Source organism: Rhipicephalus microplus, chromosome 4 (assembly GCF_043290135.1).
Source record: "Rhipicephalus microplus isolate Deutch F79 chromosome 4, USDA_Rmic, whole genome shotgun sequence".
In the NCBI taxonomy this organism is placed as follows: Eukaryota; Metazoa; Arthropoda; class Arachnida; order Ixodida; family Ixodidae; genus Rhipicephalus; species Rhipicephalus microplus.
In genome coordinates, this window is record NC_134703.1 from 22,808,141 (window position 1) to 22,825,206 (window position 17,066).

A 17,066-nucleotide genomic window follows, 5' to 3' on the forward strand; every position below is an offset into this window, starting at 1 on the left:
CCCACGGAAGCACGGAGGACTCGCTTTATACTAGCGCGGTGATCGTTTCCAGCGCTCAACTAAAATTAAGGACGTTTCATTTGTTTAGCTGCATGGTTTTCGCGACATAAAAAGAATAGGCGGTTAGCTTGCGCCGCTCTCGCTATAGTCACGCCATCTTGCAGGCATAATGGAATGACCGGGCCTTTATTAAAGACAGCCAGGCACGCCGTATGCCAGGAATTCGGGAACGGCGCGCGCACCCACGCTGGTATAAGGACGTTCGTCAATGTCACGCGGAGTCGCCGTAAAGCGGGGAAAAGGAGCTCGCGGTCCCGTCTGTCTTCATCAACGCAGGTCGAGGGCATCGATTGCGCATGCTGCGTCCCTCTAACGACGGCTCCTTCCTTCGCAGCCACTGGAGTATACGCCGAGGTAACTGCGACGGTGTCGTCGTTGCGATCAGATTCCTAGATAATTTGTATTGTTTTCAGGTACAACTCTCGTACGCGTTCGATTGGTGTTCGTTTTGCTGAACGTTGCGCTCACGCAATCAGCCCGAAGTCAGCAGTCGTCGTAGAAGAGCGCCGGATTCCGGCCAGTCACGTGTACGGAAAGCGAATCGTTTGTAGAAAAAAAGTAAAAAAAACGAAGAAAGACCCAACGTGTACTTGATTCACCAGGAGCGGATCCAGCAACTCGTTTTAGGGGAGATAGTAACTTGAATAATAACCGAGACTAAGGGTAGGGAGTGCCCTGGCTGTTTTTAGCAGTTACTACACTCTAAAAAAAAAAGGGAGCGAGAAAGGAGAAACGGCCTTCGTTCCTCCTCGAGGCTGGCGAGTTTCTCCTTCTCGCAAACTTCACGCGTCGCGCCCTCTTGCGGCAAATAGAGATGGAGTAACTTTCCTGCCCCAGACGTCACTGTTTCTCCGGTTTCTCGTTCGCGTGCGTAAGCTGAGTTATGCATCGTGCATCGTGCAAGCTGTGCATCGTGATTTATTGATTTTATAAGCTGTGTGCAACTCCCTATCTTCTGCGGTTTCAAAAGGCGATCCTCTGCTGAGACACTGCTGTTGAGCGCCGTCATTTTTACGATTCAGCGAGCAACGCCTCTTCACGATCTGTGTGCGATGTTGACGCCGATCAAGACAGGTGATCGCAAAACAGGCAAGTTCATTTTCTGGTTGATAATCGGTACGCCCTTGCCTACTCCTGTCAGCAATATTCTGTTTTTTTTTTTTTAAGAGTGCATGTGGACAGCATTATATAACTTAAACGATCTAAGCTGCAAGCTACATTTGCCGGTTATGTTGTTTCTATACGTGGCTGCACGGTCAGATTTGATCGCATTCACGTCTGATAATACACCGCTGTCTTTGCGTACGTTATTCAAAATACCGGTGTTGCACGGTCGCTATGATCACGATCGAATTTAACCGTAACAATTGGCTTTCTTACGCTAGCTGCGGAAGTGAGCCTATCACTGCTGAGAAATTGGATCCTGATCGGACTCATTAAGCAAAGTGACCGATAGTTTCGTTCAATCAATCTTGCCGAGTCACACAGACGTGTCTTACTGTGACAACTGTAGCAGGGGCGTTTTTTTTTTTTTTTCCGGATGCAACGGGGGGGGGGGGGGGGGTGCTCTAAGCGTACTTTACGCACGTGCGTGAGTTTTTATTGTTGTTCTTATCATCACAGTGGCAACTTGGTTCATAAAGCGAAAGACTGCGAAGGCTACAGTGGTCTTTTTACAAGATATCTTGCACACAATTAAGTTTTCGTGTGCATTGCATAACTTTCATTCTAATGCAGTTTTAAGTATGCAAACTGTGCCATGCAAAAATATGCCACTTTGTAGTATTGTTTTGTTGCAACATGCACGTGTATAAAAAAGGTTCTACAGCTGCTTATAGTCCACAGTTTCTCATGTTAAAATTAACAACCGAGAACTGACCTCCAGTTTTTAGTTTTTAATTCTAACATTAGAAACTTTGCACTAAATGCGGTTGGAGAACTTATTTTGTTTCTATCAATTTTATTCATCCAGACAGATCTCTGTCCAATATGCTCACCTTCAAAGACACCATCCTGCACCATCCTTCGTTTATAATAATAATAATAATAATGGTTTATTTTTCCACCAATACACAGTTGATGGAGGGGGTGAGAATAAAAGCGATTATCCGCTTGACTAAGTTCTCACCCCCCAATGTACATAAGGCAGTGGCGGTGGCGGCAACAGAACACCACAGCTGACAAGAATACACAACATTAACAAAATTAGAATTGATAAAGCCTTCAAACTAAAAAAGAAAAAAAAAAAAAAAACCCACACAGACACAGTGCAATAAACATATATAGTAATATAAATCAAAAGTCGCAATATGTAAAGCACGAATACATTAAACATATTATTTACATGCAGCGGTGACTGCATTTTCATCCTTTGTGTTTTTGTTTATTGTTTTCCCTAATTGTTATCTACGAACTTTGAAGATAAGGTCTTAATTGTCAGGAGTGTTAATAAGATATTGGCGAAGTTGAGAAAGGGTGATATCTGCTATGTTAACACCTGATGAATATAACCTGTTTAATTGTAACGGTAGCTGATAAGTAATTTTTTGTTGTCCATAGTTAGTTCTTATACGAGGAAGCATCCAAGGTGGTTGATGACGGTGAGGGTACTTTGATTGATAACGTATCATGGAAGCGATATCTGTAATAGTAAATGAACGTTTTTTTTGTTCGATCTTATAGCGGCGTAAAAGCCTGTAAATGTATAGGTGGTAAACATTGATGATTTCATGTTCACTAAACAAGTGATCTGTTGTATGTCTGTGAGGAAGGTTGTAAATTAGACGGAGGATTTTATTATGGAGTGATGAAATTTTTCTTAAATTAGTTTTAGTCGTTGTCGCCCACACTAACGTGCAGTAGTTCAAGTGTGAAAGGAATAAAGCGTGGTATATAGCAAGCTTTGCCTTTAAAGGTAAAACAGATTTATGTCGCCAAAGTATACCAACCGCTCTCGATGCTTTTAATAAAATGTTGTGGACATGATCATTCCATTGCAAATGTAGTGTGAAATAAACTCCTAGTGATTTTATTGACCTGACAATTTCAACTGGCTGGGATTTATACAGCAAATGTACTAAAGTATCAGATTTTTTATTAATAGAATTAAAAATTATAGCTTTAGTTTTATTTACATTAACTGACAGTGCATTTTCCTTTGTCCAAACTTCTAGCTTACCTAATACATTGTTACCACGGGAAGATAGCTCATTGTGTGTATCAGCTGACAAAAGGATTGTAGTGTCATCCGCATAAATAATAAACCTGGATTGATCATCAATGTTCGCAATATCATTAATATAAATGTTAAAGAGAAGAGGCCCAAGTATACTGCCCTGTGGCACACCGGCTGTAATATCACGCGTTTTGGACTGAAAATTGCTGATTTGAACGTACTGCTTCCGATGAGATAAATAAGATTTTATTAAATCTAAAGCGTGCCCTCTAATACCACATAAATCCAATTTTCTAAATAAGATACTGTGTACTATGCAGTCAAATGCTTTGGTAAAATCTACAAAAATGCCTAACACGAACTTATTTTTTTCTAATTTATCAAGAATATATTCTTTTTGATGAATCAAAGCAATTTCCGTAGAACGGTTTTTTCTAAATCCATACTGAGAATCATTGATAATATTGTTAGATTGTAAAAACTTGTCCATGCGTTTCAGTATGATTTTTTCCAGACATTTAGAAAAAACAGGAAGGATACTAATTGGCCTATAATTGCTAAAGTCATTTTTGTCTCCCTTTTTGTAAAGCACAATTACTTTTGCTATTTGCATAGCCGAAGGAAATGTAGCGGTTTGCAGGCACAAATTAAAGATATGTGTAAGCGGCACACAGATTAATTCAATGACATATTTTACTGGACGAATTTGTATGTTGTTTAAATCACATGACGTACTGTTTGAAAGCTCAAGAAACGTTTGCGTTACTTCACTCTCACCTACTGGTTCAAGAAAAAGAGTAGATGAACATCTGGCAGTAGGGGTGTCTTGTGAGTTATGTGGTGTAGAATGATCCCTTGCGAAGTACAAACTAAATGCCTCAGCTAATTTTTCCCCTGTGTAATCTTCTCCTTTATGAGTGATCTTGTCGAAATGCGTATCCTCAATGAAATTAGCGTCCAGAGAACGGATTTGTTTCCATAGTTTATCAGGATGCCGAAATGAATTTTCGAATTGTTTTTCATAATATCGCTTTTTGGCATTTCGGATGTCACTGGTCAACTTGTTTCTGTAGCTTTTAAACTCTTGAAACAGCTGTGTGCTTTTGGAGGCAATGTATGTGTTATAGAGTTTATTCTTCTGTTTAATGCGTGTATGAAGTTCATTACATATCCAAGGTTTTCTTATCTTTTTCATAGTACGTTTCTTTTTTAGCGGAAAGTGCCTATTATAAACACCGCAGAATTTACTAAGAAACTTTTCATAAGCTGCCTCTGCATTAGTTTCATTGAACACATCACTCCATGACATAAGTGACATTTCACTGTGAAAATTTTCAAGAGCATTAGGTGTGACGTACTGAACCATTGGGGTACATGTGTGTTTAGATCTAGGCTGCTTTTTCTGAAAAAACAAATAAATGCCCATGTGGTCACTTAAATCGCAACAGATTACCCCTGAATGTATAACAGAATTGTTAATATTAGTAATAAACAGGTCAATCAGTGTTTCTGAGTTAGTAGTTATACGAGTAGGAAGCTTAGTAACAATACTGAAGCCAAAACTTCTTAACAGCACATCAAAATCAATTGCATGGGCAGAATTAGACATCATGTCTATATTAAAATCACCGCCCATAATGACATCATAGTGATGCGCAGAAGTAAAAGAAATATATGATTCAATGTACTCAAAAAATACGTCAACATCTCCACTGGGTGGTCGGTAGAACACTGAATAAACGGTATTATTTGCCAATACAGAAACAACCTCAACAGCAGATGACATGCAACAAAGTTCCGAGATCAATTCACATTCGATTTTCTTATTAACGAAAATGCAAACACCTCCACCACGACCCACATTACGATTGACGGCAAATGTGGAAAATGATGGCAAACAAAAGCTACTGCTCAGCCATGACTCAGATACCATGACGAAATCAAAAGACAGGTTAAAACTGTCTAACAAAATTTGCAGTTCATCAGCCTTATTGTTCAGTGATCGTACATTCAAATGAAAACATTTCACTGATGAGCCCAACCAATCGGTAGGCATGACGCTGCGAATGTTGCAAGGCAACACGAATCTATTGTTAGCCATTTTGACGTGATGTTCACATATTATGTGCTGACGTGCCTAACCACAGTAAAATTAGCCAGCTGACTCGCGTCCCTGACAACATGGGACGGTTCGCCATCTTTCCTGCGGATGAAGATTTTCCCGTTTGCATACCACACGTAACGGAAGCCATTATCGCGAGCCAATTGCTTCACAGTCCACAATAGTGTTCTTGCCCTGCGCGTTAGGTTTTCCGAAAAGTATATGTTTGCATCCTTTTCCTTTAGTAATCGCCTTTTCTGCAGCCACATATCCCTCAGCTTTTGGCTTTGAAAACGTATGATAATGGCGGGGGTCTTATTTGCCTTCGCCGGAAGGCGATGATAAGCTTCAAGGTCGTGATCGCTGACCTCAGGAACTTGGATCATCCTGGCTATCTCGTTTATCTTTTGGAGTAGATTCTCGTGCTCGTTGAAAAGTTTCCCATGAATTTCCAAGTTTCGGCTCCTGCTACGCATTTCCAGGTCATTCAAGTCAGAGTTTATCTGGTGTAGTTCCTCGTCAGGCCTTGCTCGTTCCAACTGTTCAGTTCTCTTACGGAGCTGCTCAATTTGTTTATCTTGGCTGTCCAATCGCTTCAGAATGGTATCGAAATGATCAGACATTGTTTGCACTGCCTGTTCAATGCTGTTCATCTTTTCATTTAGTGGCATTAGAAAATCAAGTTTTTGACTTAACTCCGCAAAAGCAACAGCAAAGTTAAAATCCTGACGAGCCGCAGCAGCGGCACCTGCACCGACGCATGGCGCACCAGTTTTACACGTGGAACACACATAGTTTTTGCGAGAATTGGTGCCACTTCTCGTCTTATCAAGCGGCTCAGTCAGTCCAGAGCACTGTTCGATGTGATAAGAATTACCACACTTTTTGCATTTCACTTTAGCATCAGTAGTTTCTAGGGTAAGCATGCAAGCAAGGCATATGTCCTCCTCAGAAACACTCATCTCTCATACACCTCGAAAAGCATGACTACGACGACAAGTTTGGCAGTAGCAGCAACCAGCAGAAAAATAGGAAAAGGAAAACACTGTATGAATGTGTGAAGACAAACCTGTGAAAAATGCAGATGAACACGTCAGAACGGGCGTCTATCGCCGGTCACCGCTACTGCCAAACTGAAATAGATATCATTTTGTCTATTTTCATTTTGTTGGATTGTTTTGCAATTGAACATGGCCTTTTGTAATGCTTTTCTTTTGTTTCTTCCAGGAAATGTCTTGGTTACAAGAGCACACCCACGTTTTGGAATGTGTACCATGAATGTTAAAGAAATACAGCAAATCAAATAGCACTTGCAGTGTTGTTTTTTGTTGTTGTTGTTATGCATCACACGTTAAAAGGATACATCACAGCCATCCATAAATGTCTTCTCGAAATTGATCCAAAGTGAAGCTGTCAATATGGCCACTCTCTGACGTGATGCATCTTTGCTCCAATAACTCACTAAATATATTTGTATAAATCAAGCAATATAATTCTTAGGGCTCGTTTCTCTTTATTTGACAAAATCTTAATGAAAACCAGCTGATAATAGAACCTAGAAAGGTATATGAGTTATTAATTGTACTGCTTTTGGGTGTGTTTTAATAAATTAGATATAGAAGGGAAAATAAAAAAAGTGGTTGAAAAGACAATTCGCTGCTGAGAGGACAAGTTGTCTTTTCATACACTATATCTTCTAGGGCACGGCAGCATCACTGGCATGACGGCTAATCCGTTTGTTTTCATCGTCCAGCTCGTCGCTACCCTTCTGCTAATACCGGCAGAGTGCGATGTACTGGGCTGGCAAGCTGCGATCAACGCCTTGCAACCGGCTGTCCTCCTGTCTGTCAACGTGTCAACCGCACATGCGCACCTGAGCGATATCTGGAGTACGCCCCCTTCATCGACAGCAGTTGGTGCTCTGGCGGGCCTCGACGGAGGAGCGACGGCGCTACAAGCAATTCACTGGAGTATAAAGCCGGATCGCAACCATCCAGACGCCATAGGGCACGGCAGCATCACTGGCATGACGGCTAATCCGTTTGTTTTCATCGTCCAGCTCGTCGCTACCCTTCTGCTAATACCGGCAGAGTGCGATGTACTGGGCTGGCAAGCTGCGATCAACGCCTTGCAACCGGCTGTCCTCCTGGCTGTCAACGTGTCAACTGCACATGCGCACCTGAGCGATATCTGGACTACGCCCCCTTCATCGACAGCAGTTGGTGCTCTGGCGGGCCTCGACGGAGGAGCGATGGCGCTACAAGCAATTCACTGGAGTATAAAGCCGGATCGCAACCATCCAGACGCCATAGGGCACGGCAGCATCACTGGCATGATGGCTAATCCGTTTGTTTTCATCGTCCAGGTGAGATAACATTACGGCAAATGCTTTCGCTCAAATAACCTTTGTCTAGTTGTGCTGCCGTGCCCAGGGCTGCTCTGCTTAATATTGACTGAAATGCTGTCTCATATTAAGAAATTACTGTTACTTTGTGGAGACGTTGAAACTAACCCTGGACCTGGACCAGACCTAACCCTCCTCCTTAAACAGATTCAACAAATTGCTGATGATGTCAAGGGAATTAAGAATGACCGGCTCACTGCCATAGAATCCACACTGGAAAAAGTAGCAGCTCTTGATGAGAAGGTTTCCTCATGTGTAACCGCGGTAAACAAATTACAGCAATCACTTTCTGCTATGGAAAACAGGCTAGATGACCTTGAAAACCGTTCGCGACGGTCTAATCTAATACTGTATGGAATTCCAGAGAACGGCAAAGAAAATGACACGGACCTTGCTGAAATGGTTAATGAAGATGTAATAAAGAAGGTACTCGAATTAGAACCCGTGGCTATCGAACGGATACATAGACTAGGAAGACCTTCTGCCAACAAAGCACGGCCGATAATACTAAAGCTTTTAGATTTCCGGGAAAAGACTACCATACTGAAGAATTGCTATAAATTAAAGGGATTAAAGATCGCGGTAGAAGATTTCACTCCCCGTGTACGCGACATCAGAAAGAAACTGTGGCAAGCACCTAAGGCAAGGAAACTAGAAGGTGACAAGATAAATCTTGTGTTTGACAAATTAAAAATCAACAACGAAGTGTTTGAATGGGACGATGATGTAAACTGCATTCGGCCTGTTAAGCGCAACCCTCAGCAAAAAAACGAAGAATCCCATGTGCGCGCGTTGCGACCACGCAACACTCAGTCACGCACCAAGTAAAGTTCGCAAACATAAACGTTCGCAGCATTCTTCTAAAGACAACCTGCCTAGAATCATTTTTACTCAGCACAGATCCCGACTTTGTCGCACTCACCGAAACGTGGCTGTCAAGTGACGTCAGGGACTTCGAAATAACGCCACCCAACTATGTAATCTTACGTAAAAACAGAGCTACACGGGGGGGAGGTGTGGCCATCCTAATAAGAAAAGATATCGCCTTCATGGCCCTCCCCGATGTCGATGGGGTGGAAGCAGTTTTTTGTAAAATGCACTTGACTGCCTGTCCAATGGTAATTGGTTGCGTTTATCGGAGCCCCTCGTCACACTCGGAAGCAAAGCATTCCCTGTATAAATACCTGCACATTCACGCTCTAGCATGTAGGCTTATACTTGTTGGCGATTTTAACCTCCCTGATATCGACTGGCTCACCATGAACCATCAATCATCTTCGTCTGACATTATTATTGATACTATGCTGACATTCAACCTCTCCCAAATTGTTAAAGAGCCCACTCGTGTACAAGGGTGTTCCTCAAATATACTTGACCTAGTTTTTATTAGTGACCACTTTCCTGCAGATGAGGCCATCATTGAGCTAACTGATGGTATATCAGATCACAAGATAGTATTGTGTTTGATTCCCTTGCATGAACGTAGCATGAATTCAAATTCAGTTTTGTCATTTCTTGATTTCAGCAACGCTGATGACACTAGTGTACTGGACCACTTATCATACGAATTTAGCTCATTCGAGCAGCTTGCCGATAATCCGGATGTTGATATCGAAACGTTGTGGCAGAAATTTAAAGAAATTGTTTCGTATTGCGTCTCTCACTATATACCTTCTAAAACAAAGAAAGAAAGACAATTCAATCCATGGATAAACCGCGACATTATTCATGCTAAACGTAAAGTAAAGCGCCTAAGAAAGTCTTTCAAACAAACATCGAATCCCATAACTGGTAAAAACCTTGCGGAAGCCATCAGTTCAATGAAGTCTCAAATTAAAGCAGCTAAGAATCACTACTTTTCTTATACTCTACCTAATTTTCTTAATGATGCACCTCAAAAATTCTGGAACTACCTAAATCCAAAAAATAAAAAATATAGTACAATGTCTCCAGAAGAAAGTAGAGACCGAGCTAATCTGTTCAATAAATACTTCCACTCAGTTTTCACTACAGATAACGATATCCCACCGCCTCTAGAAATTCATGGAGTAAACCCCATTGAACCTCTCCGTATAAACGAAGCAGGTATATTTGACCTTTTGCTAAAAACGAAGATCAAGAAACAACCAGGGCCTGATAATATACCTAATGAGTTCCTCACACGTTACACCGAATGGGTAACTAAATATCTGTTTATTATATTTAACATGTCCCTAACAAAATCTTCACTGCCCAATGACTGGAAAATAGCACAGGTCATACCAATTCTCAAATCGGGTAGTGAAGCTGACGTCGCTAATTATCGCCCGATATCCTTAACAAGCACAATCTGTAAAATATTTGAGCATATTATTCTTAAACATATAACTACTTACCTTGAAAACGAGAACATTTTGACACCATCTCAGCACGGGTTTCGTAAAGGTCTTTCCACCGTTACGCAGCTTACCGAATTAATACATGAATTGTCATCGGCCATTGACCATCAAAAGCAGATCGACCTCATCTCACTCGACTTTTCTAAAGCATTTGACCGGGTTTCGCATCAAAAGCTCATGAAAAAATTGCAGGTGACAATAGGTAAAGGACCAATCACAAACTGGATTAGAGCATATCTAACCAAGCGGACGCAGTTTGTGAAAATAGACCAACAAACATCGGAACTAACGGAAGTTACCTCAGGTGTACTACAGGGCGGCGTCCTAGCTCCTATTCTATTTCTGATTTTTATCAACGATTTGCCTCAATCCATCGGGACGAACATAAAGCTTTTCGCAGACGATTGTATTATTTACAAAGAAATTAACTCACCTTCAGATCATATGGTCCTCAGCAATGCTCTATTATCAGTGTCAGATTGGTGTACGAAATGGCAGATGACATTAAACGTAAAAAAATCAGCCTTGTTAAGAATAACCCGTAGACAAAACATTTCAAATTTTGCCTACACTATTGGCGGCACGCAACTAACTTCCCTGAAACAGCATAAGTATCTTGGACTACGTAGTCATTTCTAGTGACCTTAGATGGGAGGCACATGTTAATTACGTTACATCCTCAGCCTTAAAAAGATTATTTTTTCTTAAAAGACGACTACAATCCGCACCACCTCAAACAAAACTCTTAGCCTATAAAACCTTCATTCGACCTACAATAGAATACGCTAACTTAGTCTGGTTCCCGGCCACAAATAACTTAATTAAAAAGCTAGAAAGTGTACAAAGAAAGGCGGTTAGATTTATTTACAACAAATACAGTCTGCTCGATTCACCTACTGAATTAATCGCAAAAGCTGGGTTACTAACATTGCGAAATCGCGCTCAACTCTCACGTTTAAAAATGCTCTTCCAACTCATTCATAAACAGCTAAACATCGACAGCTCTAGGTTCATATCAATTTTGGAAACTAGACAGTCACGCCATAAACATCCATTAACTTTACAGAAATACCGTTTCAACAGCAACTGCTTCAGGTATTCTTTCTTCCCACAGTCAATTAGAGAATGGAATAGATTACCCGGCTGTATAATTAATAGTAAAGATTTGAATACATTTTTGATGTTGCTTAATAATCATATTCGTGCCACCCATAGTTAAATTGATGGTTTCTTTTTTTTTTTTTGCTCAATTCTTGAGTGCCTTTTGATCATGATAAGTATATCAGTGTCGTACGCATGGAAAAGTCTTTCATGTTTATTAGTGATATTTCTTGCATGTTATTAATAACCGTCTATTATGTACCAAATCTGTGTTCTAAATGTTTTTCACCACATTGTTTATGCTCCCATATAATCCATGTAATATCGTATAAGATCTGTAGTCATACATTTTCACTTTTTCAATGTAAGTGTATCTATAGTATCTTTTGGTTGCCCTCCTGCAATAGTCCCCATTGGGACTGGCAGTATGTATAAATAAATAAATAAATAAAGGTTTTCATTAAGGTTGTGTCAGATATTCATAACATGCACATGTCAAAAGAACAGCCATAATCATGCGCAGGGGTCTCAATAAGGGTGAGCTATGTTTCACTGCAGTGCAATCAAGGTTGCCGATCATCCCGGGTTTTTCTGGACTGTCTTCACTTTTTATGTATTGTCCAGAGCTCTCGTCCACCGGGCGCGTCATCCAACAGAGCACCACCCCTCGCAACCTGACGCGGCTGAGCGAGAGACGGTCTCCTCGTTTTGCGACAATGCGAGGGATAGAATGGTTACCTTTGGAGAAATCCTAATGTATGTATTACCACAAGGCCAGACTTAAATACCCACCACCAGACAAGTGCCTTAGTAAGCAGCAGTCCACTACCTGGCGTCTATTACAGACATGAACTTTCCCCTGTCCGTCACTGTACAGCCATATTTACCCCGCTGTTCACACGCCACAATGCAAAGCGTGTGGTGTGCCTAACGCTGAGCTCGACCATATTATATGGGCCTGCCCCACTGCTACTCACTCAGTTAAACACAGCACGAACTCTATATTCACAATCACCACGGCCGAGCAGTGGGAGGCTTTGCTGTTCAGCACGTGCCCGGAGGACCAGCTATAGAGCTGGGCTGTCCGGCTGGCTAAAGACGCTGCCAGGATCCAAGGTCTGGCCGCTGCTGAGAAAGGGAGTTATAGAGCAGCCGTCTCCCGGCACCCCGTCACCTTTAACCCCAGCAGGGACACTTCAATAAAGTTTCTTCTCTCTCTCTCTCTGCCTAATTTGAACAAGGTTATAGTTTGAATTAATGAGATTTTACTGCACTGCTGAATTGATCCATTAGAGACACTGATGTAAGACTGACTGCCATAAGGAACACCAGCGTGCCCAAATCAAAATAAGTGTTAATAGGAAAATGCATGCTTTGTACACTGCTCATATGAGACACCTAATATAAGAGAATTACTACCCAACGCATGTATCGTATAAAGGGGTTCGATTGTAAATTTTTTTTGTTTAGGGTAAAAGGCATGATCCATTGAACAGAAAACATTCAAATTGAAAAGATGTAAGTGTTCATTCAATCTACCATTTTGTTTTTAGAATGATCCCTGCAATTGTAAGGTGGGAAATTTCTTTGAATAACAAACGCTTTCCCACTGTTTGTTTTTAATGTTTCAGTTATTCTTTGTGAAAAACGTATTACGCATCTGTTGAGAGTACGACGAAAATACCCCAAGGAACAAAGCAATAAAAGTAGGCATACAAAGGTTCTATTTATGATATTCACTCGCAAAAAGATGTACACAATATGGCACATAACAGGAAAGCTGAGCTAGTTACTAAGTAATTACTCTAAAAGACAGAGAATGCGAACATGGACACAAGAAGAAAGTGTAGACATTTGTGCGGTGTCTACACATCTTTCGTGTGTCCTTGACTGGACCTTTTAGAATGAATATGGCAATTTTATCATGATGCATACGCCGCGTCTGAAGAGATTCCAATTATTTTCTAACAGAGTGCTGTATTTGATTTTGTTGTCAATACTCGCGTGGGATGTTGAACTGAACCCAGGTCCTGCTAAGACACCGGAGATGGAAGTGCTGAAATGTTTGCAGAGTGAGCAGGAAACTTTAATTTCAAAATTAAACGTCATTGAATCCAGGTTCGAAAAAAATGAGAACATACTGATGGGAGTAAAAGATAATCTTGGCCAAACTCAGAACCAGATAAGGGACATCAGCAAGATTGTAACGGAACAGGCAGCTATAATACGGCAACTCATGCAACAGGTGAAAGATCTGCAAAAGAAAACAAATGACCTCGAAAACAGAAGTCGCCGGAAAAATCTTGTTTTCTATGGCGTTGATGATAAAACCTCAGAATCCTGGGATGAATCCAAAGCTATAATAAAGAATATTTGCAAAACGAGCCTTGGAATGGAACTCGAATCTGTGGAAAGGGCACATCGCTTAGGACGCTATAATAAGAATAAGAAGAGGCCAATTATTGTTAAATTCTCATTGTACAAAGAGCGTCAGGCAGTGCTTCTCAATGCCAAAAGATTCAAGAATTCCCAGTACAACGTTAGCAAAGATTACTCTCATGAGACAAGAAGTATCAGGAATAAGCTGTGGGAATATGCTAAGACAAAAAGAGAGGATAAGAACAATAAAGTGAAGCTGAATTTTGACAAACTGATTATTAACGGCAGGGCCTTCAGGTGGGATGACGAAAAAGAAGAGGTCGTTCCAGTACGCAGGCAATGACAAACTAGAAAAAAGGAGAAATACCGATGTCAAGAACTTGTTGCCGTCATCGTGAACTGCCGAAGCGGAGTTAACAAAGTTGCCGAGCTCTTGGGCTTAATTGAGAGTGTTAACACAGATATAGTCCTTGGTACAGAATCTTGGCTAAAGCCCTCGATTGCTGATAGTGAGGTGTTTCTGCAAAATTACGTTGTCTATCGCAACGATAGGCTCACAGCAGGTGGTGGCATTTTTTTTACTTGTTTGTTCTTGCTTACAGTCATTTGAAGTTGATTATAAGTGCGACGCACTGGAGTCTGTATGGTGCAAGATAATACTGCCTGATAACTTCGCGTTTGTGGTCGGAGTGGTTTATCGCTCGCCGAGCTCAGATAGTAGCATAATGAAAACATTAGATGAAATTCTTTCTGAAGCGTCAGCCCAGACAATACTCCTAGGGGGGGATTTTAATCTGCCTGGCTTATCCTGGCGTAATGGTTCCTGTATAAGTATAAGCGGGCGCATGAACCTTGCGATGAAAAATATCGTCAACACGTTTGGTTTGACGCAGTACGTTACCACCCCTACTCGCAATGACGCTGTGTTATACTTGTTGTTTTGTAACTCGCCAAATTTCGTAAATGACGTGACTGTGATTCCAGGAATTAGTGATCATCTTGCTGTTGTTGCTTGTATCCGAAAGAAAAAAAGTGTGTGCGAAGTTACCTACGAGTAGAAGGATCTACTTTTATGACAAGGGTGACTACGATGCAATTTCTGAAAAACTTCGTAATTCGTTCCCTGTTTTCGAATGTCTTTTTGAGGAGGGCAATGTGCATGGTATGTGGGACAAATTTAAGAATATACTTTCCGAGTTAACAAATAGACATATCCCCAGTGTTCATTCATCACGGCTAAAAAAGCACAAACAACCATGGGTAACAGCACATATATTAAAACTTATCAACAAAAGGAAGAGGGCATTAGGCGCATTCAAGAAAAGCAAATCAGTTGCTCACTTTGAAAAACTGAAGTCGATTACCTACGAATATAAGCTAAAGATAGAAAAAGCTAAAGATGATTACTTCACTGAGCTGAGCAACAAAATGAAATCAAATCCTAAAATGTCTTGGAAGTACTTGAAACAATGTGGCTCAGATTCCTTTGGAATACAGGAGTTAAATTATAATGGCACGGTAATTACGAATGACGAGGATAAGGCTGCATGCCTAAACAACTTTTTCCACTCGGTATTTTTACCCAAACACAGCTGTAATTATCATCAAACTATTATGAGCATTTCGCCTATGCTTCCTGTCGAGCTTAGTGTTAATGGAATTGAAAAACTATTGAAGGACGTTGATGAGAGTAAATCTAGTGGTCCAGATGGAATTTCTCCGCGTGTACTCAAGCGTTGTGCGGGGCCAATTTCTATGTATCTTTATGCAATTTTTGAAAGATCTTTAGCGACAGGTACCTTACCACATGACTGGAAAATTGCGCACGTGGTACCGATACATAAAGGTGGGTCCAAAAAAGACGTTGGTAATTATAGACCAATATCGCTTACGTCTATCCCGTGTAAAATCCTCGAACACATTTGATACAAAAAAATAATAACTCATTTAAACAAGCATAAGGTACTAATCAACGAGCAGCATGGATTTCGCAGAGGGCTGTCTTGCACAACACAATTAGTCGAATTTTATCATGATGTAGTATCAGGCGTAGATACTGTAGGACAGGTTGACGGTGTGTTCTTGGATTTTCAGAAAGCGTTTGACACGGTGTCACATTCACTCTTACTGTTTAAGCTTACCACCCTGAACATTGATGAGACTGTTTTTAAGTGGATCGAATGTTACCTTTCCCAAAGAACACAAACCGTAGTACTGAATGGAAAATGCTCCGAATACGCCGATGTTACCTCAGGGGTCCCACAGGGCTCCGTCCTGGGTCTGCTATTGTTTTTAATTTATGTTAATTATATCTCTGCAGGAATTTCATCTTCTATACGGTTGTTTGTGGATGACTGTGTTGTGTACAGAAAAAGTTTTGATCACAATGATGTACTAGAACTTCAGAAAGACTTATCGCTCATTTATAGCTGGTGTACCAAATGGAAAATGAATTCGAATATAACAAAGTGTGTACATATTTTATTTACCAAAAAGATGAAACCATTTCAGTCACAGTACCATCTGAACAATGTACAGTTGAAACAAGAGAGTACATATAAGTACCTAGGTATAATACTATCATCTGAATGTTTATGGAGGCCTCAGGTTGACACTCTCATAGCCAAAGCTGGTAAGGCCTTAAATTTCATTCAAAGAAACCTGTGATATTCGCATGTGAATTTAAAACGTATGGCATACACTACTTGTATCAGACCTATCTTAGAATACGGTTGTGTCGTGTGGGACCCCGTCGAGGTAACCTTCATTGCTGCTCTGGAACAATTACAAAATCGTGCTGCCAGGTTCGTCTTGGGACGGTACAGAAGGGGGAGAGCTGCACTGCAATGAAGGCTGAGCTAGGACGGGAGTGTCTTTCTGACCGCCGCCAGAAGCAGAGATTAAAATTTCTTTACTGCATTTACTACAATAAAACTGGAATTAATAGAGAAATTACCTACACAACCCTCATTACACTTCAAAACGTTTTGATCATAGTTGCAAAATTCGGGAATACTCAGCTAAAACAATATGTATGCCAATTCATTTTTTCCTAGAACGATTAAACAGTGGAACAGGCTAACTGAAATGCAAGTACATAGTGGGAACGAAGGTATATTTTATTCACTGCTGTAAACCAGTGTTGTAACCTGAACGAAGATGTATTGATGTGTGAACAAAATTCTACTATATGTGGGAACGAAAATGTATTTCAGTTATTTATGTGTGAACAAAGTTGTATTGTGTGTGTGAACGGAGATGTACATCATTTATTGATGTAACCCCCCTGCTATAACGCCTTCGGGTGCTGCGGGGTATCTGATGAATAAAGAATAAAGAAAAAATGTCAGCAGGACTGGTGAAGTCAGCCTTGTTAAAGCTATTCTAAAAAGTACTGCAATGTGTCACAACCTCACAAACTTCACAACTCGAGTAAACATCAAGTGGGTAGAAATCCTGTATGTCACC

General features: G+C 40.8%; 2 protein-coding genes across 7 annotated transcripts in view; one reads left to right on the top strand and one right to left on the bottom strand.

Moving 5' to 3' along the window:
- Nucleotides 1-17,066, bottom strand: part of LOC119171724 (synaptic vesicle glycoprotein 2C-like) — a 224,214-nt gene that overhangs the window by 86,990 nt on the left and 120,158 nt on the right. The window lies entirely within an intron of this gene.
- On the top strand, nucleotides 772-16,953 carry LOC142814190 (uncharacterized). 3 transcript variants are annotated; one of them, XM_075892311.1, is made up of 3 exons: nucleotides 772-1,149; nucleotides 7,090-7,701; nucleotides 11,778-16,953. In XM_075892311.1, exons 2-3 carry the CDS (start codon nucleotides 7,363-7,365, stop codon nucleotides 11,895-11,897), a joined length of 459 nt encoding a protein of 152 aa, XP_075748426.1. In that variant the 5' UTR covers nucleotides 772-1,149; nucleotides 7,090-7,362; the 3' UTR covers nucleotides 11,898-16,953. The 3 variants fall into 3 exon arrangements, 2 of the variants coding, with proteins under 2 accessions (XP_075748426.1, XP_075748427.1); XM_075892312.1 differs by having other exon boundaries at nucleotides 11,844-16,953; XR_012894841.1 differs by lacking the exons at nucleotides 7,090-7,701; nucleotides 11,778-16,953 and adding an exon at nucleotides 6,564-6,645.